The 26,177-nt window shown below is 44.8% G+C and overlaps 1 protein-coding gene across 1 annotated transcript; it reads left to right on the forward strand.

Moving 5' to 3' along the window:
• LOC144142551 (15-hydroxyprostaglandin dehydrogenase [NAD(+)]-like) lies at positions 1-23,745 on the forward strand. The gene is made up of 7 exons (XM_077674136.1): positions 1-181; positions 5,714-5,837; positions 13,738-13,844; positions 14,441-14,537; positions 16,073-16,149; positions 18,049-18,200; positions 23,319-23,745. The coding sequence occupies exons 1-7, from the start codon at positions 86-88 to the stop codon at positions 23,428-23,430; spliced, it is 765 nt and encodes a 254-aa protein (XP_077530262.1). The 5' UTR covers positions 1-85; the 3' UTR covers positions 23,431-23,745.
• Positions 23,746-26,177: the final 2,432 nt, after the last annotated feature.

Below are 26,177 nucleotides of genomic sequence, written 5' to 3' on the forward strand. Positions count from 1 at the left end.
GCTGGCTGCGAAGTAAACAGTTCATTTCAGACGACCGAGGAAGAAACTACTCTACGGAACAGCTCAAGTGTTGAGAAGTGCAACAATGAAGGACCTGCGAGGGAAGGTTGCTCTTGTCACGGGCGCTGCAACAGGCTTCGGTAAAGCAATTGTCGACCTGCTTCTTCAGAATGGATGCAAGGTGATGCTCTTTATTTCACACTGAAGAGATGTCTTTATTATGTGTTTATTCTACCCGCTGTGGTGGCTCAGTGGCTAAGGCGTTGCGCTGCTGAGCACGAGGTCGCGGGTTCGATTCCCGGCCACGGCGGCCGCTTTTCTGATGGAGGCGAAAAGCAAAAACGCCCATGTGTACGAGATTTCAGAGGACGTAAAAGATCTCCAGGTGGTCGAAATTAATCCGGAACCCTCCACTACAGCGTGCCTCATCACCTGCGTTGCATCGACGCGTTAAACCGTACAATCAGATCAAACTTTTGCTCCTATGGAAGTATTACTGTAGGTCGCTGAATAATGCACAAGAGATGCTTCGATATTCGCGTTGTTTGGCTTTGCTTTACAATGCTTGCTCCAACACCTTTGAGTGGGAACGAGAGAGAAAGACGAGGAGATAATGTAGCACAATAGTGTTTTGATGTTGTAACAAAAGAATATTAGGCCTACTGATAATAAAACTAATATTTGGTGAAAATTATCAGATCCTGAGGCGAGATCACTCATACCATCAAACTCATGAATACGGGAGCCGGCTTCGCTCCACAGCCCACTAACCGCACGAACAGGTCCCTAAGACATTGCAAGGACTCGCACAAAGTAGCTGGCCACTCGCTACTGCTTCGTCTGTACATGTAGACTAATTTTTCGCGGTTCGCTTTATTATTGTCATCACGATATTTTTTGTCAAGCACGGTGATGCAAACTTTTATTCTATTGACTGGTTTTCTAAAAAGTCGTGTTTTTAACCCATGAATTTGTTCTGAAATAATTACCATTTTAACTGATATACTCAAGGGCCCTTTAGACAATATTTAATGCCCATCAACGTTTCTTGATAACTAAATGTCTCCCTCAATATATATTGTATATGCGGGTTTATAGTATTGTTATTCATACCGTTTATAGTATTGTTGCAAATATAGTTGCCTACCAATACCGGCCTTTAAAATGTATTGTACCGATGGGATGCAAATACGGTGCAAGTAGTTGCTTTTAAACCAAAATATGTAGTTTTTAGATATTCGTCACACCATCCAGTGGCATTGTGAAATTACGGGTTGCACAGAAGCCCTTATAGTCGCAGAAACGTACAAGAAATACGAACTGACTGCAATCATAAAACTACAAAAGCAAAGTGGTCCATCTACCGTACGGCAGCCGTTTATTTCATACACTTTTTTATAGTTTCTTGTTAATATTGTCAACTTCTTTGATGAGCAATAATAAGGTTCATTTTCAGTTCGGCTCTATGTAGAAATAAATTATTCCTTATCTTATATAACCTAAATGGGGTGCGTAGGTATATATTTTTTCAAACAACATTTGTATTCGGTCCGTCATCGATCGTGCCGCTATATTTTTCCTTTCTTTCATAGAGCATCACATATATCACATTTAGCTAGTTCAACGAATGCACCGTACACTTTGCACTACTGCAAACTTAAAATGGTACACTTTTAAATACCAGTTATTCAATTATGAGATGCAGTTTATAGAATGAAATCGTTTGATAACTACTTTTAAAGAAATATAGTATTACAGCTTTTGATCACCTAGATATTTTAATTGAAGTCCCAATATCATTCGGTGGCACTGTACCGGAGCGTTGGACATCCGATACGTAATTAAAATATTTTCTTGTTTCCATACGTAAAAAGCGACAATAACAGACAGTGCAGTTGGATATTTTATAATGTTCTGGTCCGCCACGCGTAGGTAAATCGTCAGTTCCGGTATACAAGCTAAAACAAGAATTAACAAGCGCAATCTAGTCCATCCCAAGTCAGCCATGACCATGGTAGTTTTCGCAGCTCAGCTTATTACCATTTCTTTGTTTTTTGTTATTCCTTTCTGTGTTTCTTCGAAACATGTGCCGCCACCTGTGGCAGAAACTGCATGACCCTTTTTTTGTATACGTATTTTCTTTCACTGCTTACATGACTCTAGCTCCTTCACGTCGATACACTTTTGCGTAATTTTCTACAGGGCGTCATTGATGTGTCAGTTTGTGTAAGCTCCTTTTATACAAAACACCTGCACAATTTTAATAAGGATTTTCAAGTGATGACCCACTCTTTATCGGAAAGCCACTAAATAATTTATACGGGCATTCCGGACGTACCAGAAATTTCATCAAAAGGCGAGCTTACATAGAAAAACAAACGCGGAAAGCTGGGTATTAATATCGAAAAAAATGCGCCCAAATGACAAGCTTTGATAAGGAACAAGCGCCCTCAACCACCACCTGATAAAAACAGAGAGGTGTAACCTTGAAATTAGACCATTTACATATTATCATCAAAGTAAATAGCGACAGCTAGAAAGTTGGAGCAGTATTGAATGCACCGAAAGAGCACAGCGTAGAAACTACCGATTCAGAAAAACAACACTCAAGAGGCATTATCATCAACCTAGATAAGGCTATTCCCAGAGGACAACTGATGCAACTACTTCAGCGCTCCAAAGGAATGCCCAACATTTAAACTATTTTGTGTGTGGTGCGGATCTTGGGCTTCAACAAAGAGAATGGGTCATTGTACGCAGAATCGCACCCACCCACCACTCATCTCACTGACCTTTAGCTTCACATTTCTGTTCATGAAGGTGTGGGTTCACGTATCACCTTAGGACAAACGAGACGCGATTTTGTAGGGCTCAGTTTGTAGGGCTCTCAGTGTCCTCAGGTGTCCCACATCTGCACTAGTCGCCCATTTTTGACCCCGAGGGACCCCAAACCGTGCCAACATTTATACAACACAGCAATAAATGGGCGGATTGCAATTTTATTGGGGTTTTTATTTGCAGCTGCAAAGACACCCTCGTACAGTAATCATCTTTCCCTTCATCGCCATGATGTATGGCTTGAAGGGAAGCCATAATGAAAGGCCGCAGTGCGAAAATACGTATGGGATATTGAGTAACCAAAATGAACAATATTGAACCGACTAGTTCCTGACCACAAGAGCGAAGATAACTCTAAAGAGCCTGATGGCAGAACTTACCACTTCGCCTAATGCGACTTTCCATACGAGCGTTACCTAACCCTTGGAGCTTCCTCTCCACCATAGGCTCTCCTCACAACCATACTGACTGCCTTATTTAAGCGGTCGGCTCCGTCATAGCACGGGCCAAAAGGAAGGTGCCAACGTGATCACTTAGCCGCTACGGGCTGACCTCCACTCTTGCAGCCGTGCAAATCCTGGTGTCCTTTTGTTGTCATCAACTATCCGCCTCATATTCAATCCCCGTCCTTCTCTGTCTTGTCCATCATATTCATTCATACTCATCTGATCTGAGCTTTCTCTGTCTTTATTCCGCTCCTGTACCGGTGGATTGCTCGCTCGATAACGCCAACACTAAGCGCAGGAACGGCTGCTCAAAATAGGCCTTAAAAACACTGTTACCAACTTAACGAGGCTGTCTGCTTTCGTCGCCTTTAACATTTATTTGCATTCTCGTTTACATTTGCGAGTGCTTGACAGGGAGCAGCCAAAACTAGCCAACTTGTTTCGCCTCACCAGGTATTACAGGACACTAACACTAAGCCAGGTGGCTTTACACTAACCACACGCTGTTTAACGCTCCATTCTAAGGTATTGTAAAAAACTTTCATACCAGCCGATACGTGGTATGAAGTGGCTCTGAGAGGATTGTCACTGAATACCTCTTGGCGCAGTGTCAAGGAAGCAACCTTGGAAAAGGGACCAGCTTGAAGATGGTTCTGCTATCAATTTACGCCACCCTGAAAACCATAAACCAACCACGAAGACGACATTTTATTTTCCTTTCTTCAAATAACTCCGCAGTTCAATTTCCCGTACAGTGCTCTTCGGCCGCAAAACTACTTTCCTACAAACGTGCATTAAAATAACCACACTCATGGGTCCATTCCTTTTGTAGCTGTGTTTAAGGTACAAAAATGTTATTGAGACTTCCGCGAAGATAAGCTTAGGGGGCTCAGTAATACCCAGAAAGCGATTGGGAAGAACCGCAAATGAGACTTGGTGGAGCGCTTAACATCTGCAACGAAGTGGCTCTGAGTACCACACCTAATAAGTGCGCAAGCATTTTTATGTATAATTGACAGAGCAGCAAGTGCTTGATACATCTACTGAGCTCAGTGTAATTCGAGCATGTAGTCCTAAACGTGGGAATTAGCCGAGTAACAAAGTACTTTGTGTACATTTCCTGATTTGTTTGGCGTCCCAAAGTAGTCTTCCGATGTGACATTTACTAAAAGAATGCGATCGTACGGTGCTACCTGAAGCGATCGCCCACGAGTAGATCGAATGCGTCAAAACTGAACTGAATAAACTGTGTTACGAACGTGAAGGAGTAGGGCCGACGTAAAGGAGAGATTGGGATAAAAAGGTGTCTATATCGGAGGAAAAAAAGGAATGAGAAGAAAACGAAATATTGCGGTATTTACCTGACAAGTTTGGGCATTCAAAAATAATATCCTTTCTTTACAGAATAACGAGTGTTGAAGCGACTAGGTCAATTTTTAACGGTATCCGCCCGCCAGGTCATTCAGCGAATTTGGAAATTGTCTCCAGTCGCCGAAGATTGATCAACAATTTCAATAATTATCCTGCATAAGTTAATATGATTTTTCGTTTATTACTCCACCACTGCATCCTCTTACTCCGATTTATTACTCAGCCACTGCAACTATCTGACTGAAGCCGTATCGCAAGCTCTCTGGATGCATGGTCTCGCTAGGCGCTGTCAGGCATGGTCTTGACAGCGTATGTTCAAGCGCTGCTAGTTAAAAAAAACACACATAAAACCGCTGTCTACAACAAGAGGCATGCTATACAATTTGTTAAATATGAATCGTGGGTGCAACACAACGTGTCTCTCCACTAAGGCTCATTCTGTAGCGACCCTACAAGTCATTGTTTGATAAACCTCTAAAGTTTATGCTGGCAGCATTTTTTCGGCGACGGTGTAAGACCTCGCATTTTATTGCAACAGGTGCCGATGCAGACCTAATTTTACCCAGTGGTCTGTTCCTATGTGCATATTTCTATGTGCATGCAAAAAGTGTCAAAATGCGAAGCAACTGTGAGCTTACGCTGCGTGCTTATCAGATTGCAATTCTCAGTAAAATAGCCAGTTTTTGAAAGGCCATTATCATAATAACGGCAGCGCCAAACGCACCTGATTTGCTTCTTTCATTTTAGTTTTTCTTCCTTGACTGCTGATCCCGTTTCTAATTTGTTCAATGTCACCAATGTCCCTTTGTTATTTCGCATATTTATATAAAACAAGTACTTGTATACAAAACGTACTTTTACAAAAAAAGTACTGGTTAAAGTGACCACATCGTACTTGATATTTCCTTTTTTCTATATCGTGTTTACCTGCTCCTAGTGTTATAGATGCGCTAACTTCTCCCACAGTTTGCTTCCCTTAAAACTCTAGGTAAGAATTGTATATCGAGGGGAAAATTCATTTCCGTGTGACCCTGTGAAACCACTACATTTCCTTGTAGGTATCTCTATTGGACATGGACCCGAACCAAGGTAAACAAACTACCGGTGAATTCCAAGAAAAATACGGAAAGGACAGCTGCATCTTCTTGCGGTGTGACGTCACGGATGATCAGGAGCTGGACGGTAGGATGCTATGGGATTAATGTATTTGTTGCAGTTTTGTTCCATCTATAGCTTGTGGTTTTCGAGGTTACGATAGACTTTCCCCTAATTTGTTTGGTCAGCTTGCTTAGGGTGGTAGACTTTAAAATAAAAGCACTAATATCTATCTATCTATCTTATATATATATATATATATATATATATATATATATATATATATATATATATATATATATATATATATATATATACAGACAGAAGAAGTAAGGAAGGCTTTGAGAGAAATGAAAGGGGGCCAAACGCCCAATGCCCAATGACCGCAAGTTTACCGGAATCCTGGAAGAACGCGAACATCAACCTTATCTATAAGAAAGGTGACATGAAGGACTTGAAAAATTACAGGCCGATCAGCTTTCTGTCAGTCGTCTACAAGGTACTTACCAAGGTTATCGCTAACAGAATTTCTGCAACCATAGATTTCAGTCACCCTAAGGAACAAGCGGGGTTCCGTAAAGGTTATTTAACAACGGATCATATCCACACGATCAATCAGGTGATCTAGAAGTGCGCTAGGTATACTGAACCCCTATTTAGATTATGAAAAAAGCATTTGACTCGGTCGAAACACAAGCAGTCCTTCAGCATTACGGAACTGGATGAGCATTATGTAAGAATACTAGAGGATATCTACTATAGGTCCACGGCTACTATCATCCTCCATAAGGAGAGCCGTAAAATACCTGTAAGGAAGGGCGTCAGACAAGGAGACACAATCTCTCCAATGTTATTCACAGCTTGTTTACAAGAAGTATTTAGAACCTTGGATTGGGAACAGTTGGGAGTAAGGGTTTATGAAGAATGCCTCAGTAACCTCAGATTCCATGATGAAGTTTGCTTGCTAAGTAACTCGGGGGACGAATTGCAATGCATTCTTGTCAAACTGGACAAACAGAGTAGAACCATGGGCCTGAAAATTAATATGCAGAAAACCAAAGTAATGATCAATAATCTCGGTACAACACAGCGATTTAAGATAGGTGGCGAGGCAGTGAAAGTGGTAAGCGAATATGTCTACTCAGGCCCAGTTGTGACCCCGGATCCCAACCATGAGGCAAAATAACTAAAGGCTACTAATGGGGTGGAGTGAATACGGCAGATATTCTCAGGTAATGACTGGCAGCCTACCATTGTCCGTGAAGAAGAAACTGTATGACAGCTGCATATTACCGGTACTCACATACGCAACAGAAACTTGTGGGCTCACTAAGAGGATTCAACTTAAATTGAGAATGACTCAGCGGGCAATGGAGCGGAAGATGATAGGTGTAACGGTGATGGAGAAGAAGAGAGCGGAGTGGGTGAGGGAACAAACGCGTGTTAAGGACATATTAGTAGAAATTAGGAAGAAGAAATGGAGGCGGGCAGGGAATGTAATGCGAAGGATAGATAACCGTTGGTCATTAAGGGTAACAGAGTGGATCCCTAGAGAAGACAAGCGTAGCAGGAGAGTGGCAGAAAGTTAGATGGACAGATTCCTGCTGCAACTAAGGACTATACATCACGACAATATATATATATATATATATATATATATATATATATATATATATATATATATATATATATATATATATATATATATATATATATATATATATATATATATATATATATATATATATATTATATATATATATATATATATATGTATATATATATATATATATATAGATATATATATATATATATATATATATATATATATATACATACCAAGACATTAAAATATTCAAATGGCGAATGAAGATTGTACACACCTTGCTCTTTCTTTTTGACACGGGGTACAGTGAGTCATCTCCCATGCAGCTTAGGTTTAGGGCTATAGCTGGAAGACCATACATTTTTGCAGCTAGGTCGGCGCTTGTATGGGCTGCAACATGTCAGCTACGGTTAAGTTGTTTTAGAGCCTGATGTTGCTGTCATTTTTCTCCCAAGAAGTGATTGGGGCGATAAAGCAACATGTCAGAAAACATTATAAATCTTGCTTTCCACATTTCGACAGTGGAATAATGAATGACGTACAGGCGTCCACAGAATAAACCGCACCAAGCGAGCGGCGCGCCATAGCTATCGGTGCGACACCTTCCGGCCCAGCGCCTGCTGTCGAGATAGCGGAGGGCGCAAGCGTGTCCCTCCCTATAGTTTGTGCATGTCAGTTTCCTTGACTGCGGCTGCAGCCCGGCGTTCCTCTCGAATGCGACGCGCGGCGGCGCCTTGCGAGGCTCGCCTACCGAGCGGGCGTGATGCTTGGCAGCAGCCGGCAGCGTGCGCCGTGCGCTGATGCCGCGTAACTGTGCGTTCATCTGAGAATGTTTGTTCGGCGCTCTTTTTTTATCATTTTAATGACTGGAACTCAAACTGGCGTTGAATAAAGGCTGCGATAAAGATTCACACATGACTGAACCAGTGCTGGTCGTTATGCGACGAACACAGTTGATAGCAAGAACTGAATACAGCGAAGGTTTATTCGGTTCGGAACAAAAAAAAAAAAAAGACATCGGTGATTGTCCGAGTGGTCCCCGTATTAATTGTGTGTGAAGTTTCCGTCGTTTTCGATAACTTTACGAATGCGTCGGGGGAGCGCGACTCATAAAGCGACTTTATGATTTCGGGACGGGGGCGCAGGCGTCCCCCATTCATTTTCCACTGCCTGCCACAACTCGTCCGCCGTGCGACCGCAGTCATTTCGTTTGCCGAGATTCATCTTCATAATCCCCAACACATTTTCTATCGGATTTAGGTCTACCCCGCTCGGAGGCCACCGCAGCTGTCGCACCGCGTGGTCCTCGAGCAGTGAGCTCACGGCTCGTGCTGTGAAGACAGGGCTTCGGTCCTGTTGCAGGATGAAGCACCCGTCCAGAACGTAGGGGAGCAGACTTGTCGAAATGATGTTACAGTACTGGGAAGCATTGAATGGCCCAGAAATTCTGACGAGGGGTCCCAGGCCGTCCGCACTCATTTCACCTCCCACTGGAAAGGACGCTTTGGATGTAGCCGGGCAGGTATCTAAATACCATCGGGCTAAATACAGAAATACATTCAGGAAAGATATCTCCGAAGATGTTCGGAGGGTATACTAGCTAGATCAATGAGAGGACATTCGCCGTGTTTGGTAGTTTACATCGATTGAAATTACTGGCACATTTTTTTAGCGGGAGGCTGCACCCCCACTGCCACGTAGGCGAACAGTATCCTGTATAAAACTATGCATCAATTTCATCCTCTTTCCACATCGGGAATTACAAAAGTCCCGTTAGCTGATGCGGGTTACCTGAAGTGTTTCGTAAAAAAACAGCGACAAGAAACGCTTAACAAACGGTGCTTATAAAACTACGATTAAAACGTTTCAAATGAACCCAGCTGAATAAAATTTACAGGGACATTGTATATCGGTTGCTCCGAAATATAGTCATTACCAGGCAGTTATGCATTGCTAGCCTTAACAATTACGCTTAGCGTTGCACTCGGGACCCCCGAAGGAATGCTCAGCAATTCTCACATTAAACCGTGCTCCCGATTTGGCCTCTTACACTGTATTAGTTTATATATCATCTAGAATGCACATTACCAGCTATGTTTCACAGTTTAGTTTCGTACCTCCAGCTCATCGGACGCCAAACACGCCGCTGTTGATCCCAGCGAGTGGAGAAAGTCGATTCGTCTGTGAATATAACTTCCTTCCACTCGTCCGTTGTCCACCGCTCCACCGCCCGGGGGAACTCCAGGCTTTCCAGCCTCTGGCGGTCCGTCACGCGCGGTTTCTGCGCTGCCACGCAACTCCCGAGTCCCGCCTCCTTCAGTCGTCTTCGAATTGTCTCGCAAGAGACATTCAATGACAGCTCCTGTCGAATTTCTTTTGCAGACAGGAAGGGATCTGCCACCGCGGCTGCGACAATCAGGAGATCTTGCTCCTCACTGGTGACTTAGGCCGCCCGCTGCGCTCTGCGTCAATGAGTCTGCCCTGATCATCGCGGTAAGCTTGAATAATAAGGCTTACAGAAGTCCTAGACCTTCCGGTGAGGTGGCAACTTTCCCGCTGAGTAGTCCCTTCGATGAAAAGTCGCACGATGTGCTTCCGTTGCTCGATGGGGACGCGGGAAGGCATTCTTCACGAATATGGCCATGCAGGACGAGTTACGTGCTTTATACACTTCATAGCTATCACTGTCCAATGGGTGACATGGAAGGAAATGCCTCATTGCTTTTCGATAGCAATTCACTCACACCGACAGTTGCGTATTTCGGTCTATTTTTCCGAAGCGAATAAACTATTTACTTCCTACTTTCTTCCCTCCTTCCATCTTTAAACCGCATCTCATATGCCGCACGGGAAAAACTCGAAATTAAAAAAAAATCGCTGTTTTTAGTTATTTCTATCAACTGTGTGTTTGTCGCATAACGACCAACACTGGTTCAGTCATGTGTGAATCTTTATCGCAGCCTTTCTTCAACGCCAGTTTGCGTTTCAGTCAATAAAATGATAAAAAGAGCGCCGAACGAAGATTCTCAGATGAACGCACAGTTACGCGGCATCAGCGCATGGCGCACGCTGCCGGCTGCTGACATGCATCACGCCCGGTCGGTAGGCGCGCCGCGCAAGGCGCCGCCGCGCGTCGCATTCGAGAGGATCAAAGTGCTGCAGCCGAAATCAAGGAAACTGACATGCACAAACTCTAGGGAGGGACACGCATGCGCCCTCCGCTATCTCGACAGCAGGCGCTGGGCCGGAAGGTGTCGCGCCGATAGTTTTCGCGCGCCGCTCGCTTGGTCCGGTTTATTCTGTGACCGCCATGTTTGTTGGTACACTTTTTAACGGGCTCTCTACATGTTCCATTTTTTTTCTTGATTATGTGAAGATACAATTTGAAATGGTACCCTCACATCCCTTGGTACATACAGGGTGATGAAATTTATGTCGACAGGTTTGTAAATTAGGCGCTTATATATACACGAAGACCACCTATACAGTGAGGCTATGCGCCGAAGGGATTAACTAAAAGTGAATGATTAACTATTTAGTGCCTGCAGTGTGCAGGGAGGGTTGTATTGAAAAGTTAGACGCAATCGTGTTCCTACGCAGTTTCATTTTGCAGAACTCTTCTAGCGCAACCGTACTCTGAGATATCGAAGTGCAAAGTTTAATTGCCGTTCGCATGACTACGCATGCCAGACAGCGAAGAACGGCGCGAAGCTCCTCCCTTTTATTCTGTGTTTCGACAACAGTTCCCAATACCGTAGGTTGCGATAACGCTAGCCAAGAGTGAAAGGGTGCCAGTTATTACGTTTGCTTATGCATCCAAATCGTTGTCAAACTACACACCGTACAGAGCAGACACGTCACAAATGGGAGGAGCTTTGCACCAGTCTTAGCTGTGTAGCAGGCGTAACCATTCCACAGTCAAATAAACTTCGCAGTTCTATAGTTCTATATCCAGGATGATTGATTTGATTGATTGATTGTAGGGTTTAACGCGCCAACACAACGCAGGCGATGAGGCGCGCAGTAGTGGAGGGTTCCGGAATTATTTTGACCACCTGGAGATTTTTAACGTGCGCCGACATCTCGTACACACGGGCGTTTTAGCTTTCCGCCTCCATCAGAAAATCGGCCGCCGCGGCCGGGAATCGAACCCGCGACCTCGGGCTGTCTTCATGTTATCTTCACCCTGTGTTATGTTACCTGTCTTTTACGCAGCTTGATGAGAACAGGGTGCCAAGAATTGCGATTCTGCATCATTTCTTGTTTCTGCAGGATAAATACCGGTGTGCAGAATTTTATAGTGACGCGTCGAAGACTGCTACCGCCGTGTCTTTTGCTGCGCGTGGACAAAACTTTCTGTAAAACTATGAACGTCCAGAACAGTACTTTCACTGCAAAAGCACCCGGTATCCTTATGGTTTTATATCACAGTGTCGAACACGCAATTCTGAAGTCCATTGTGTACACGGACTCTCTCAACATTGTACATGCGCTGTCCTCTAACAAATGATCTAAAGACTGTGCAGTCAATCTTATTTTTAACGCTATTGTATGCGCACGTATCGCAAACCTTGTTATAACTATATGCTGGGTTCCAGGCTGAGGGATCGTTCGGTATGAGGTTGCTGATCAAATGGCTTGCGGTGCTCCACTTTAAGGCAGAGTTTATATAACAGCCACTCGGCCACCGCGGCGGGTCATATCTCGGAGTACGTTCTGCGAAATGAAACTGCGTAGAAACATGGTTGCGTGCAACTTTTCAGTACAAACATGCCTGCTGACTGCAGTCACTAAAACCTTAATTATTGTGTACGAGATTTCGGCGCACGCTAATGATCCCCAGGTGGTCAAAATAATCCGGAGACCCCACTACGGCGCGCTTCGTCGTCTGCGCTTCGTAGGGGCGTTAAACCCTGTAATCAATCAATAAAATAAAAATTTCATTATTCAATTTAATTTAATTAGGACACCGACATTAATAATTACCACCTAATTATGTCTCCCTCTTGGCGCATAACCACACTGTACAGGTGGTCTTCACGCACACCTAAGCGCCTAATTTTAAAAAAAACCTGTCGATTTAATTTTGAGCACGCTGTATGTGTAGAAAAAATATTTGCAGTGATACATCTTTTGTTTCTATAGAATGCTGTTTTTCAAGGAATAGTGACACATTCGTCTTAATATCATGTCAAGATCATAATACATTAAACCTGTTGGTTGTTCTAAGTGTATCCTGAACACAGTCCAGCACAGTTCATTTCCTACATCACCGTGTTCCCCGAGCTATCGCGATGTCGAAAAGATAGTGACTTTGCAGACAACCTTCAATTAGGAATATAAAATAAGTAATTTCTAACAGCCCACCAAGAAAGGACAATAGCGCTATGGTATGTCATCTTCGGTAAACCTGATGAATCGCGAGAACTTTCCCTAGAGTAGTTGGGGCCGTATTTTATACTGAAAATGCACAGAGTGCTGGCTGTAGTAAAGATACGGGACTACTCCCCAGTATTTGTACGCCCTCGAAGCAAGATATTCTCAGCACGGGGATCTGTGAAAAGCGCATAAGCGCCGTTGGCGTCGGTACTGCTATAAAGCGATAAAAGATATTGCAAAGATATTACATACTTCAGTTTTATGCGATTCTTTGTGACGAGATAAAAGCGTGTGTGCAAAAAAGTACGGAAGCTAGCATTCACTCGAAAGACTTGAATGGTGAAGCTGCTGTACATCCGAAAACTGCCGAAACATACTCGTTCCAAACATCTCGGAGGCAAAAGCGAAGGGCTAAGTCTTCAGAATTCCGCAGTAGTTTTATTCAAATCCCGCTCCGGCGGGGCAGGATAGGGCTGAGAGTACGAAAGCTGTGTTATAGACAAGCCTTTTACCGGCTGTACGTGAGCATTGCCGGACACGAAGTTAAGTTTCAGCATCATCGTTTATTTGCATAGTTGCGGTGCTAGTAATCGTCGTCATATGCATTTGGAAAGAGGCCATGGTCTTCTTTGCGGCGCATGGTGGACGCAAGTTCACCCTCAGCATTGCAGACTTCCACCAGTTCAACTGGCAAATCATGAAATAAGCCGCGCAAGGCTTGTACCATTGCGAAGCTGCAGGATTTGTTTTATACGTCAGCATTGGATGCATAACCACGTATTTGTACAAGTTTGAAATTGTTTATTTACATGGTACGTCGTTGCTTTGACCTGGGCTGGTAGTAGTAATCGTCATGTGTATCGATATCGTCTTGTTCCTCATGCCAAAAACGCGCTCACGAGTGCTCCGCATTTTTCATGGGTATTTTTTTCCGCAACACCTAATTTACGTCTACAACAGCTCGGCTGGTTAAATATTTTGACATTTTATCTCCTTTATCAGACTGCTTTTGCAGAAGCCAAGCGCACTTCGGTGGTCTTGATATTGTGGTCAATAATGCTGGAATAGCTGGGGAACCGAAGTGGAAAAAGATTTTCGCCGTGAACACAGTGAGTTCAAGAGTTTTTTTGTGTTTCTTTGTCCTGCAGTGTCAACGTTTCATGATTTCAAGCAATTAAATGTAATTTAAGCGCCGAAACAGTCCATGAACACTAAATGAAATCTAGTATTATAGCCTACGTCTTTCTTGCAACACCCTTCTTCGCTCATGACACTTAAAAAAACTCAGCAGAAAATTTCTACGCACTGAAGTGCATGGCTACATGGCATTTATTATCATCGAGCAAAGCCACAGCACAAATATTGCGCTGTTATTGCATATATTTGAAAAGCAAGAGAAGAATAATTCAAAATGATTGCTTTCGGTTGTAGTAATATCGAAGAGAAATTGGTATCAGGACCCAACTTGCTGAAATGCGTGGAAATTTTTCAGAAACAAAAAAGTGTTACAGCTAGAAAAGATGATTTTTATTTTGGGAACTGTCTGAAAAAGTGGTATTCCGCATTTTTTTCTGCGTCCATCTCACAACGTACGAATACGAGTGGCCTATCCATACAGGTGGTTGGAGACTTGCTGGTATAAATATGCATATTTAAGAACAAATTAGAAATGTTCCGCCCCGCACATCCGCTGCTCGTGACGCAGGCTGCAGTTTTCAACGGAATCCTGCTCGGCCTGAAGTACATGGGCAAAGACAACAACCAGAACGGCGGACACATCATCAACGTTGCTTCAGCCGCAGGTGAAATGTCTACTCATAAAATAGAGTTCGTGCATATCCTTCGTCTTGCTTAAGTTTCTAGAATAAAACAAGCACGGCCAGTGCGCCTAACGCATAACTCAACTAGAAAGTATCCCGAGTGGTAAATCTACTTTTTAACCGTTATACTGTCCTGATCTGTAAGCAGACGGGTGAAAAGCTATTCACGCTAGGTCTAACGCAAATTTTAGTGGCCTGCGTCATGTTACCCCATTATATATTCCCGCGTAACGGTGGTTTCTCGGCTTCATCAGTACTACCACCAAAAACTTTGAAACGGATGTCGCATACGAAGCTTCAAATGAGTGGGGAAAGTAGTTACATCAGCACTGAAACATTCAGGATTTGGGAATCAAAACAATAGTGCCGCATGTAAGGTGAAAAACTGTATAATATTATTGTTAGTAAAGAGCAATATTTCAAGACGTGTGCCTCGATATTTTTGCTTTAAACTCGTATGACTTTCAATATGTCTGAGAAGCACGGGTACGAACTGAAGAAAGAAATGCGCGCCTGTTTATGTAAAAATCAATAAGGCTATTTTATGTGGAGTGCCATGGCGTCTTATGCTTTGTTTGGCTGACATGAAGAATGTGTTGAAGAAAGAATTCATTGTCATATTTGCGACAAAACGAGATAATAACCCTAACATTAAGTACGTGCTACGTTCATGCGCTTTTCCCACAGTGCTGTAATGTAAGGATTGTCCAAGTTTCTTATTTTAGGCAATGGTGTATGCGCCCTGAATTATTGGTCTACAATTTACCACAACACTTTGCGTTACTAGGAGCTGCAATACCCGACGTTACTCCCAAACCTCTGTTATAAAACAAGAGTTCCTAACAGGCGTCGAGTAGACAGCTGACCGACGTTTGGTTTAAAAATCAGGCGTCGTTTTTGCTTGGCTCTTTACCATGCCCTTGGCCTAATAAGACACTGAGTGTCTTGTTGTTGAGGGTATTCTCGAAACCTTGATTATCTTCATGGGATGATCTTTGCTGAACTTCAACCTATTAACCCTGAATTGTTCTTCATTTATTCCAGCACAAAAGCGGATGTATTTATGTGACTTTAAATATTCAGTTGTGTTGAGTGTGGTAGATGGTACCGTGGAGCCATGTGGGTAATCACCGTTCACCTTCACATGTAAGGTTGGTGACGTTGGTACAGTGATGAGTTTCGCCTTTTCACGGGTTACTAAGTATACAGTTACGATGTAACAGTGACTGAAATAGTGATCTTTCACGGGTCGATTTCAACCGGCCCATGGGTACGTCTATGCGCGTGAACAGTTCTCTCAACTATGCACTCGCCACAATCACTAGCGAAGTACACAGTTCAAGCCGTAAATAGTAACGAAGCCCTAAACGCTCTATGGCTCTAAACGCTTGATGCAATTTTCTTTCCATACTTTGTAACCTTAACCTCTTTCCTAGAGGGGAGCGGAAACAAACACATGCATCGATTATTTTCGTAAACTTTCAATGTTGTTTTCTCCCTTTTCCCCATTTTTATAGCTTTTGGTGTGTTTGCACACATCCCTGCCTACAGCGCGTCCAAGGCCGCAGTTGTTACGATGACCAGAGCTTTCGGGGTGAGTACTCGCAAGCCCATAGTCAACGTTTAGGGTAACTCTCTCAATAAATTATTCGTAGGTTGTTCTATTTCAAATATTACGAAGCCATACAGCCATCCCTGGATGGTAGTGCATAAAATGCATGTCCTCAGCTTTGAGCTTTACAGTCGCAGCAGCTCTTTGAATGGGCGGGAGGTAAAGAACTAGCAGCTTAACAACAAAATGTCAGAGTTGACCAGCGGTCCTAAGAGAGGCATCTGCCAGCGGACTCTCTCGTGTGAGTTGCCAAGCGCACGTGTACACCCACTATCTTTTCATGAAATTTTCTCCGCCGTAGTCAACCGCTTCTGTCCCAATGTATACCCTTAGTAAGACGGGGAACAGTTACGGCAGATGTGTTTCCGGATTTGTGTTAAACCACGTAACGTGGCCGGAAGACTTTAATTTACTACCCCGTGGCGGTGGCTCTACAAACTGTCACTTGAAAAACACTACATATTAGGTTAATACACTCGGCCAGCCAATAAGACGCACTTGAAAACAGCGCGCAGAGGTGATTACATTAACTAGAGGCAAGGGAAAAGAGAAATTGTCTTTCCTGAAAGAAGATATGCCATCTGCAATATTTGAAGGAGACTCGCTGCGGTGGCTCAGTGGCTAAGGCGTTGTGCTGCTGAGAACGAGGACGCGGGATCGATTCCCGGCCGCGGCGGCCGCTTTTCTGATGGAAGCGAAAAGCAAAAAACCCCGTGTGTAGAAGATTTCGGCGCACGTTAGAGATCCCCAGGTTGTCAAAATTAACCTTAAGCACTCCACTACGGTGCGCCTGATCGCCTGCGTTGCGTCGGCGCGTTAAACCCTACAATAAATAAATCATAAATATTTGAAGAGGGGAGGAAATAGAAGGCTCAAATAAACATTGTACCAACAAAGCAGAAGCTCGAAAACGGGCATCAAGTTAGTGGTGGGACGATATGACGGCTTCAAAGAAAATCGAATTTTTTAATGTGGATAATTTGAAAGCGTTAGGTTTGGTGTAATCATTTAGTTTTTTTTTCATCATAACCTTATAACTAAGGAGAAATTTTGTCCAATCTTGTGAGCACTGCCCGAGTTCATTAGATTTTTTTCGTACATCGTACATCGGTTATTACCACGCTAGACAGCCGCTTTAAGAACTCTCCCGTTGAGGATGCGCAACAATGCTTTATGTATTTTATGGCCTCAATCGGTTAGGTGTGGGGTCTGGCGGTGAGGTGAATTTAACCAACGAAAGAAAGCTCTCTAATTAAAACACTTCGACAATTTTACAAAACGTTAATGATGTATTCTGTATACGCCAGTTGAATGTGAGACATTACTGATGACCTTTCTGTCCAGAAACTGTTTAATGTAAGAACACATACAACCTTCTAGAAGCCTGCGAATAAATAATCTAACAAGAGCTTGAGACGCAATCTTCGAGCTCTATACGACGTCTTCATTATTTTTTAAATATTGTGGTTTACGGGTGCTTTGTCACTGTGTTGTTAAGTGTAACGGGCAATTTACTTGTTTCTCTCTATTTTTGTGCACCCATTGATTGGTCTGAACATTGCTGGTGAAATTTTGGCTGGATATGAGCCTTGAGCAATTTCACGTTCATTAAAGCACTTATCTAGCGACCGCACATCAGTCCTTGATGCTTCCACCACAACGAATATCTACACCTACTATCTGCTGCCCTTCCATAGGAGTTCATAACTTTAGCGCAACAAGCAATACTTTTTGCTCCTGCCTCATACAAATGTGTGAGTCCATATGGGCCACGTTTTACCCCCTTTAAAATCACCTGCAGTTCGTTCCGCGTTAAGGCTGTTTCTTCAAGGCAACAAAATGGCGAGTAGAGTGTTTCACGTTTCCTTTTCTTGTGTGCAGAACGACATATATTTTAACCGCCACGGAGTCAAGGTGAACTGCATATGTCCCGACCCCATGAACACACCGATGTGGTGGGGCATATCAGCCGCTTGCAGGATGAGAGAGGACACCAAGCCGGTTCCTCTACAATACGACAGTGGAGTCATGACGTAAGTGCTCTCTTACGGCTCCCTCAGACGCTCTTTCTACCGAACGCGCGAAACAGAATGCTGGAAATTTTCGCACAAGCAAAATATGCGAAGTGTTTACGTAGAATCGAGCCCCACGCACATTCTGTATTAGTTGCCGCACTGTTTAATAACAAGGCAGCGGAGACCACATGAAATTATGTTGGTCGTCAAATTCATGTTTATTTAACTAAAGGTACACGCGCTCACTTGCTTCGGGGCAGGCTGCGGTGCGGCTCTTCGGTTGCATAAAGAAAATGGCAAAAAATATACCCCCCCCTCCCCCCGGGGGAAGCGAACCCACAACCTCCCGATTACCTGTCGGATGCCATACCAATTAGTCTCCCACAAAAGATATGCTACTCCCACATTCTTCGGTATTTATGGGAATGTAATTGTCTCCAACGCTACGGGGGTAGTATCACAGCCTTCCCCATTAGCGTAGGTGGTGTGACATCCCACAGGTAATTGGAAGGGTGCGGGTTTGAGTCCCACCCGGAGAGCACGTTTTTTTTTTAGTTTCTTTCTCATCAAAAAATCTTCGTTGAATAACACAGAAACTGCATGAATTCCTTCACCTTTGCCTTCATATGCGTTTTTGACGGCCAGCTTCCTGTATGGTGTTCACTCAACCAACCCCTCATTATCGATTCTCGTTCGCTACAGACACAGCGAAGGACTTGGTTGGGGGTGCCCCGCAGGTTTACCGCTCCCGACACGTCGCATAGTCACTCTAGTCACGGCCCGGAGTTAAAAAGAACGTCCCCTTCACCCCTACTTCTGGGAACGGTGCTGTCTGCGACCCCTTAGCGTAGGAAACCATTACATTCGTATAGATTTCCAAGAAGGTAGAGGGTAGCACAGCCTCTCAGGTAGCGTAGTTGGTATGACATCAATCGGTAATTTGAAAGTCGTGCGTTCAGATTCCGCGGGGGGGCAGGTTCGTCATACGGACTCATTTCAACAAAAAAACATACTTTAACAAAAGCTTGATGTGGGCGAGTTGGTACACACTGCTAAAAAATTAATCTGGGCAAAAACAGGCACGAAGAAGAAACTAATAAAAAGGGGTGTGGCGATAACGTGTATTTAGGGAGCTTCGAAAAAATCGTGCGTTCACAACGTAGAGGCTAGTTTCTACGACGATATTTTGAGGCTAAGCCGGGCCCGGTTCCCTTCTTTTCTGATTTCGAGCGTGTGTGAAGCTCTTCTACAAAAGATGAGGCGACAAGATAGCCTTGACGAACTAGACAGGCCGACAAGAAGAAAAAAGGTGCACGTCATAACGCATTTACATAAAGTGTCACATAACGTAAAGAAAATGGCACAAAGGTACGGGGCAAATATCGTTTCAGTGCCCCGAAAAGCTATCAAAAGTTTGCCCTTTGATGAGCAAAAATCCGAAGAAAAAACCCGAACCCTGTTCAAAAAACCACGCTGTTCGCTACACAGACCGCAGCATGGGTGTAGTTTATGAAATTCCCCTGAGCTGCAAAAACGTGTACAGTCGCCAGCAAGAGTTTGCGGGATGTGCAGCGTGTGGCCGAGCGGCGCAAAACTGCATTGCTGTGCCATCTGCAGCCAGCGAGCGCCGGGTCGAGGATCAAGGAGCTAGCGTGCTAGGCGCGCTTTGCGCATGCTTGGCCTTTATTTGTTACCGAGCATCTCTCATCGCTCGCTTGCAGCGTCATGCTTTTGATATTCGCGGCAGCCGCAGTGGCGCCTCGTGACCATCGCCGTCGTTCTGCTATCCCTGGTGCAACAAAATACGTACCCCGCCGCCGCCGTTTGCGCGGCGGGCAACATTTAATAAATCTTAGGCTATGATCAAACTACCAAAGCCATATCGTTATCTCGGGATGTAACAAAAGACGGCGTGTCACGCAGTTTGGTTGGCTGAGACGTGAAATGGCGTTATTCTTTAAAGTTACTACGACAGTTCTGAGAACAGTCTGAACCCGGCCTTATTCTCCAAAAGGCACTGCTGGTTGAGCACGAAATATATTTTAAAGGCAGAGCATTTCTTTAACTCACGATGTCACCCGGCGTTGTCGGCGTGCCTCGGCGTCCGCAACAGCCTTTCCAGGTGCGCCCTCTCCCCCACTCCTCCTCTCCCGCATCACGCTACCCTCCTCGCTCTCAACAACAGGCCCGCACCCCTCCCCCAACACTATATAAAAAAATTATACTTACCGGCACCTGGTTTCGATCCCACGACCCTGCGGGCGGAACGCAAGGTACATGGTGCTCTACCCACTGCGCCACAAAGCCGACACAGAATGGAAGGCTACGAACGCGCCTTATATCCTTGACTCATTCAAACTACGTCAAGAAGCTGCTGATACAACGAATTCACTACCTGTGGGCGGAACGCGAGGTACATGGTGCTCTTCCCACTGCGCCACGAAACCGACACAGAATGAAAGGCTACGAACGCGCCTTATATCCTCGACTCATTCAAACTACGTCAAGAAGCTGCTGATACAACGCATTCACTACCACCAACTCCCCAAACACTAAACGTTAACGCAATACACCCACCCCCTATGCGACGCATTTACTCGAGTCCCCCTCGCGGGGAGATGGGCCCTTTTTATTTTTAACCAAAGCTCCGATAAACTGTCAGCTAACCTCTAATTGCCGTTGTCGTCTCAGCGGCTAATTACCATAAAATTTGTTTTCGGTTAGTTCAGACAAAAAAAAAGAGTTACAGCCCTTTTACAGACAGGTATTCTGTATCGCTTACAGCTTCCCTAAAAACTAACTATGGCAAGTAAATGTGATCCGGTATAATCCTAACGTCGTCCTCGCGGCCAATTTCAGTATGATGTTTAACATGATACCTACATAGACTGAGCGCTAAGTCATTCACCAGAAAGCTAAATTTGCCGCATGATTAAATTTGGCTACCCGACTTTTTTCTATGGAGCCCGTCGACGGACGCAGTTTCCGACAGGTAGCCTAAATAGCTCCTGTAAAGTCCACTTATGAGATCAACGGCCAGGCGCCCGGGCTGCGCGTGAGAACCCGCCACTCCGTCTGGGGGCTCAACACTGTGTACTCTACGCCGCAGCCGTCGCCAATTCGTTACGGCGCGAACGGGAGACGGATTGTCTGGCCCACCGAATACCACGGGGATGATCCCCCATTGAGAACGCGAACGGCTCCGCCGGGTTCTGAGGATCGTCGACGTGACGCGCGGAGGGGGTGGAATTACCGGCGTCGAAGCGCGCGCCGCGCGAGACACCATTGTTAAAACGCCCCGGTTAGCACAGCACACTGTCGCCGCCTTTCGCTCTCGCCCCGCGGGGGCGCGCGCACTTGCTCGTCCGCGAGCGTGCCGTTCACCCAAAGATGGCGGCGCCTCATTGAATATTCCGTAGCGCGCTGAGCGACAGCTGCCTACGTGAATTTGGGCACTCCCTTATGCGTGTACGAACGCTACAGGGGTGTTCCCGAGAGAGTGTGATCTCGAGGTGTTATAAGGCCGAACTTGGTCGTTATAAATCGTTCTTGTCGGAGCGCCGAGCCGAGCAGTTCCCGGCTGGACAAGGAGTCTCGACCGTTAAAGCTAGGTTGGGATTTGTGAGCCCCCTAGGCTAGAGGTTAAGATCGCGTCGGAGGTTTAAGGTACAGCGCCGTACCGGGCAACTAGACGGATCTTGCAGCGAGACAGAGTCTCGGCCGTCGTTTCTCGAGCGGTTGGTTTACGCTCCGAGGATAGGAGAGTTAGACGAAGTTGAGGAGCTCGAGTGATTTGTGCACACTTGGAGCTAGCATCTAGCTGAAGTTGAAGTTTTTCTTTTCATTACTCATGTACCCAGTTTTCCTGCTGTAAATAGCTGTATATAAACTCTTCGTTTCACTTAATCAACCCCAACGCCTCGAGTTCGTCAATTCGCCCGCCGTCTCCAAGAACTTCAACACCATCGGCCTGGCAGTCAACTGCCAAATCAACAGGAGCCCGGGCGATTGGTTTTGTGACCGACACCGGACTACGGAGAAACGAACCACAACCATCTTTACTGCTCCTCTAAAGTAAATTTATTCGTCGACCATTACATGACTTGAAAGATCAGGTTCATTAAATGATGCGCGCCGCGCAAACGGCGGGCGCGGGTAACGTATTTTGTAGCACCAGTGATAGCAGAAGAACGGCGATGGTCACGTGGCGCCGTCGCGGCTGCCGCGAATATCAAGAGCATGTCGCGGGCAAGCAAGCAATGAGAGATGCCCGGTAACAAATAAAGACGAGGCATGCGCAAAGTGCGCCTCGCACACCAGCTCCTTGAGCATCGACCCGGCGCTCGCTGGCTGCAGATGGCGCAGCAATGCAGTTTTGCGCCGCTCGGCCACGCGCTGAACATCCCGCAAACTTTTGCTGGCGACTGTACATAGGGCAAACTGGAAGGTGCTTTAATGACAGGGCAAGGAAGCACAACTGGGCAGTTGCAAATAAAGCTGGTAGCTACCTATTTGATCACTGCAAAAGTTGCAAGTGTAGTCCCCTGCTAGATAGGACAAAGTTTTTGCGGAAAACCAGAGGAAAGCTTGAGCGCGAAATTCTGGAGGCTCTTTTTATCAGACAGGCACTGGATAACTGCTAGTACTCCGTTCATATCGCTGACAGATAAAGAAGTCGCCGTTTTAGAAGTGTGATGCATTTTGACGTCACAATGTTTTTAGTATTTTAGTTTTTTGTGTATATAAGCAGCATCTTTTTTCAATAAATTCTATTTGCAAGTTCGGCACCGTGTTGTGTGTTACGTGTTTCTTCTTCATCCCTGGTTTTTGCGCCGATTAATTTTTAGCATACTTTATCACGAAAACTGGGTCAAGTTCTTCCCCTTTGCCTTCTAAGGCATTCTCTACTGTTAACCTTCTTTCCTGAATATAAACTCCCCGCTAAGATTACTTTACCACTATGCCAAATTTCATTTGCATTTATTAAGCGGCCGGTTCGCAGGGACGTTGTTGGCATTACTGAGTTTATTCAGTACTATGATACACCGTACATCGAAGACAGGTTGCATGACGAGCGAACTGTATTGCGAAATGAGTTTTCAACTTTAACAATTGCTTTTGCCATGTGTTTTCCAGCGTAGAAAGCGTGGCAAAAGGTGTATTGCAGATCTTGGAGGATGAAAAGAACGGCTCCGCCCTGGTGGCCCTTCATGGCGAAAAACTCAAGTACCACGAGTTCCAGGACTGATTGTTGTTGGCACGTGCGTGTGGCATCAAACATTATGCTTGCGGCCCTTGCTCCATCTCATGGAAGAAGACAAAAAGCAGCGTTCTGAAAAGGCTGTTCTCTTGGGTATGATAAAATAGCCCAGGGTGGGAAATGGGTATTCCTAGAATGCTTTCTATAAATGGTTTGCAGCTTTGTGTTTAATGACTGCTTACATTATTGTTATATTCACTTTATTTCGCACTCACCCTAAATTCACAGGCCTGTGCTGCACATTAGCAGTTACCAAAACCGCTTACGATCTTTTATTAAAGAGTATGGATGCTTGTTTCCTAATTTCTGCGTTTGTTTCTGTAATTACTTATTGTCTTCCAAGCATGAAATGCATGAACCATCCGTTTAGTGCGAAATGTTTAAATGTGAACAAATACCGGTTCGATCCCTCATGTATTAGAAAGGATCACAACCACAATATTTTGGGGGCATGATGAGGCTATCAACGTTATTTCGAGTGTAGTTTTAATACCACAGTATCGTTAAATCAACTATAGCGGTTAAGTATTTATTTCCACGTGCACAAATTATACTCAGGATATAATATTCAGGAAGTATGCTCAGGATTATACTCAGAATGGCACTCGTGCACGATTACGTGCACGAATTATACTTACGGAGCGTACACTTCTTGCGATAGCCAAAACTACGAGCACTCACCTGTGTTCAACTGGACACCTTCGTCACCTTTATCCCAGGGAAGCCAGCCCATACGTGATGCTTTTTTTTTTTAGGCATCCCGAACACGTTCCGCGACGCATGAAACTAATAGACGATGGCGCCGGTTTTCAGCGCGGTTCTTCTACGACGGTGCCGTCAAAGTTAGAGCTAGCATGCCTTTCCCAAAGGATAACTGGACATTGCGTGCAATGTAGAGCGAGCTTTCTTTGCCTCTCCTCGGGAATTTTTGGCCGTTGCTGTTGCTAGTGTTATCTGCCCGGAACAACCTCCGGTGTTTCTCACAACACTAGAAGTCACCACCGGTGCAGCTGCCCAACCCAGGCAGCTTCAGACGACGACGCATCTCGCAGCTGGCGCGATCAACGGGGTGGCCGAACTCAGCGGGGAGGTCAAGGGGGTAGACGAACTCATTCTAATTGCCCGTGTGGGATACGTGCTTGCTGCGCCAACCACCTGTAGTGGCGTGGCCACTGCCTTTCCCTCCCTATAAATCAGTGCGGCAGTCACGCAAATGCCAAATAAAAACTTTTCCGCCTTGCACTTCATTCAATAAGCAGAGGGGCTCTGATTCAGGGTTACAACTACCGCCCCGAAAAGAGGACACCGATAGTTTTTACGGGATGCATTATTGTTGACCTTCAAAAACCGACAAACCGTTGTGTAGTGGTCTTCATACAAGATGTCTGTAGTATGCGTCTCCTCAGCTGTCACCCTTCTTTCTCATCCCTGGCCACATCAAGAACTGGTCGTGCGATTGATCATGTGTTCTACATGGAGATTGTAATGTAGGAAGTTTCGCGTTGGGTCTCTTATTTCTCGATGTTGGTGGCACTGCTTCGTTTTGCGGTCATTCCCATGTGCGCGTGGAATTTGTACAATTTTCATTATTTTGCCGTTTGTTACAGTTTTTTGGCGTTAGGTATACAGACGATGGATTTGGCTGTCATAACTTTTCGCTTGTCTCCTCAGCGCTGCGTCACAGCCAAAGTAATTATCCGACTAAACCACATGATGGCTATAGACATGCGAAGGGTGACGCCTCGTGTGTAAAGGACATTATATTCACATAGTTTAGTCCGTAACATCTTGTTGCTTTATATCAGCAACAGGGAATGTAGCCTTTTTTGTCTGGGTGCACGTCAATGTACCAGTTTATTGCTGAAGATTAAGATGCGTTAACACAACCGCGGGCCTCGTAGTCGGTTATTTCAGTGGGGATCGGCCGCCACTGAAAAGGGAGTGATTTATGTGTTTCCTAATGAGACTTTCAGATTGCGACGCCACACACTCTGGATTACCTTACCACCCGACGGGGTACGAGCATCGATTTGCAATTACTGATAATGTACCTGGAGGAACCAGCGTACACATCAGTGTTTACCATACGCATTGTGAGCGTCATTACGAAGTGCCGATGAATTTACAGCTCCACTGCCCACCCCAATCGTAGGGCGGAATGGCATTACATTTTTCAGATTGATATATTTAAATAAACCTGTGATATACATTTACGTCACGTTTTCAGAAGACATTTGATAGTCATATTCTGCACAAATAAAGTTCTGCTGCTGTCCCTTCAAAGCACTGTAATCTACCGATAAAGGAAAACCATTTTCGCACTGCATGAACCTCAAAAATTTTCACACTGTATGAACCTCAAGGATTCTTCTGGCCTTTCACACTCAACTGCAAAATACATTCGCTTATGAGTTCGTTCCACATTTGTTTTTCTGTTGCGTCGTGAGAGCTTGTTTCTTGTTCTATTACACAAGCAAGAGCATAAAAGACATCAGAGTGGGTGTGTTTAAAAAAATACTTATTTTATTTATGTTTGCCTCCTAACCACTTCCAAGTAATCTCCTTCCGAAGCATCAGAGCCTCCCAACATCCCTTTTGATGGAATGTAGGCTGGAAGTCTTCCTTTGGAGGTGGGTCAATTAAGTTCTGACTTTCGCAATGCATGTCAAGGTGTTTTTTTAATGTCAGTTGTGCTGAAACCACTTCTATGGGCCAATGACAGCCTCAGCTGAACG

This window comes from Haemaphysalis longicornis, unplaced genomic scaffold (assembly GCF_048455015.1).
Source record: "Haemaphysalis longicornis isolate Haplotype H1 unplaced genomic scaffold, Haemaphysalis longicornis Haplotype H1 scaffold_6, whole genome shotgun sequence".
NCBI classification, from domain to species: domain Eukaryota; kingdom Metazoa; phylum Arthropoda; class Arachnida; order Ixodida; family Ixodidae; genus Haemaphysalis; species Haemaphysalis longicornis.

What these genes read in the sequence shown, in the direction of transcription:
- LOC144142551 (XM_077674136.1), top strand. Translation starts at nt 86, where the DNA reads ATGAAGGACCTGCGAGGGAAGGTTGCTCTTGTCACGGGCGCTGCAACA. An exon ending in GGATGATCAGGAGCTGGACG is followed by an intron (nt 5,838 to 13,737) that starts GTAGGATGCTAT and finishes CTCCTTTATCAG; the next exon opens with ACTGCTTTTGCAGAAGCCAA. An exon ending in CAACGTTGCTTCAGCCGCAG is followed by an intron (nt 14,538 to 16,072) that starts GTGAAATGTCTA and finishes CCATTTTTATAG; the next exon opens with CTTTTGGTGTGTTTGCACAC.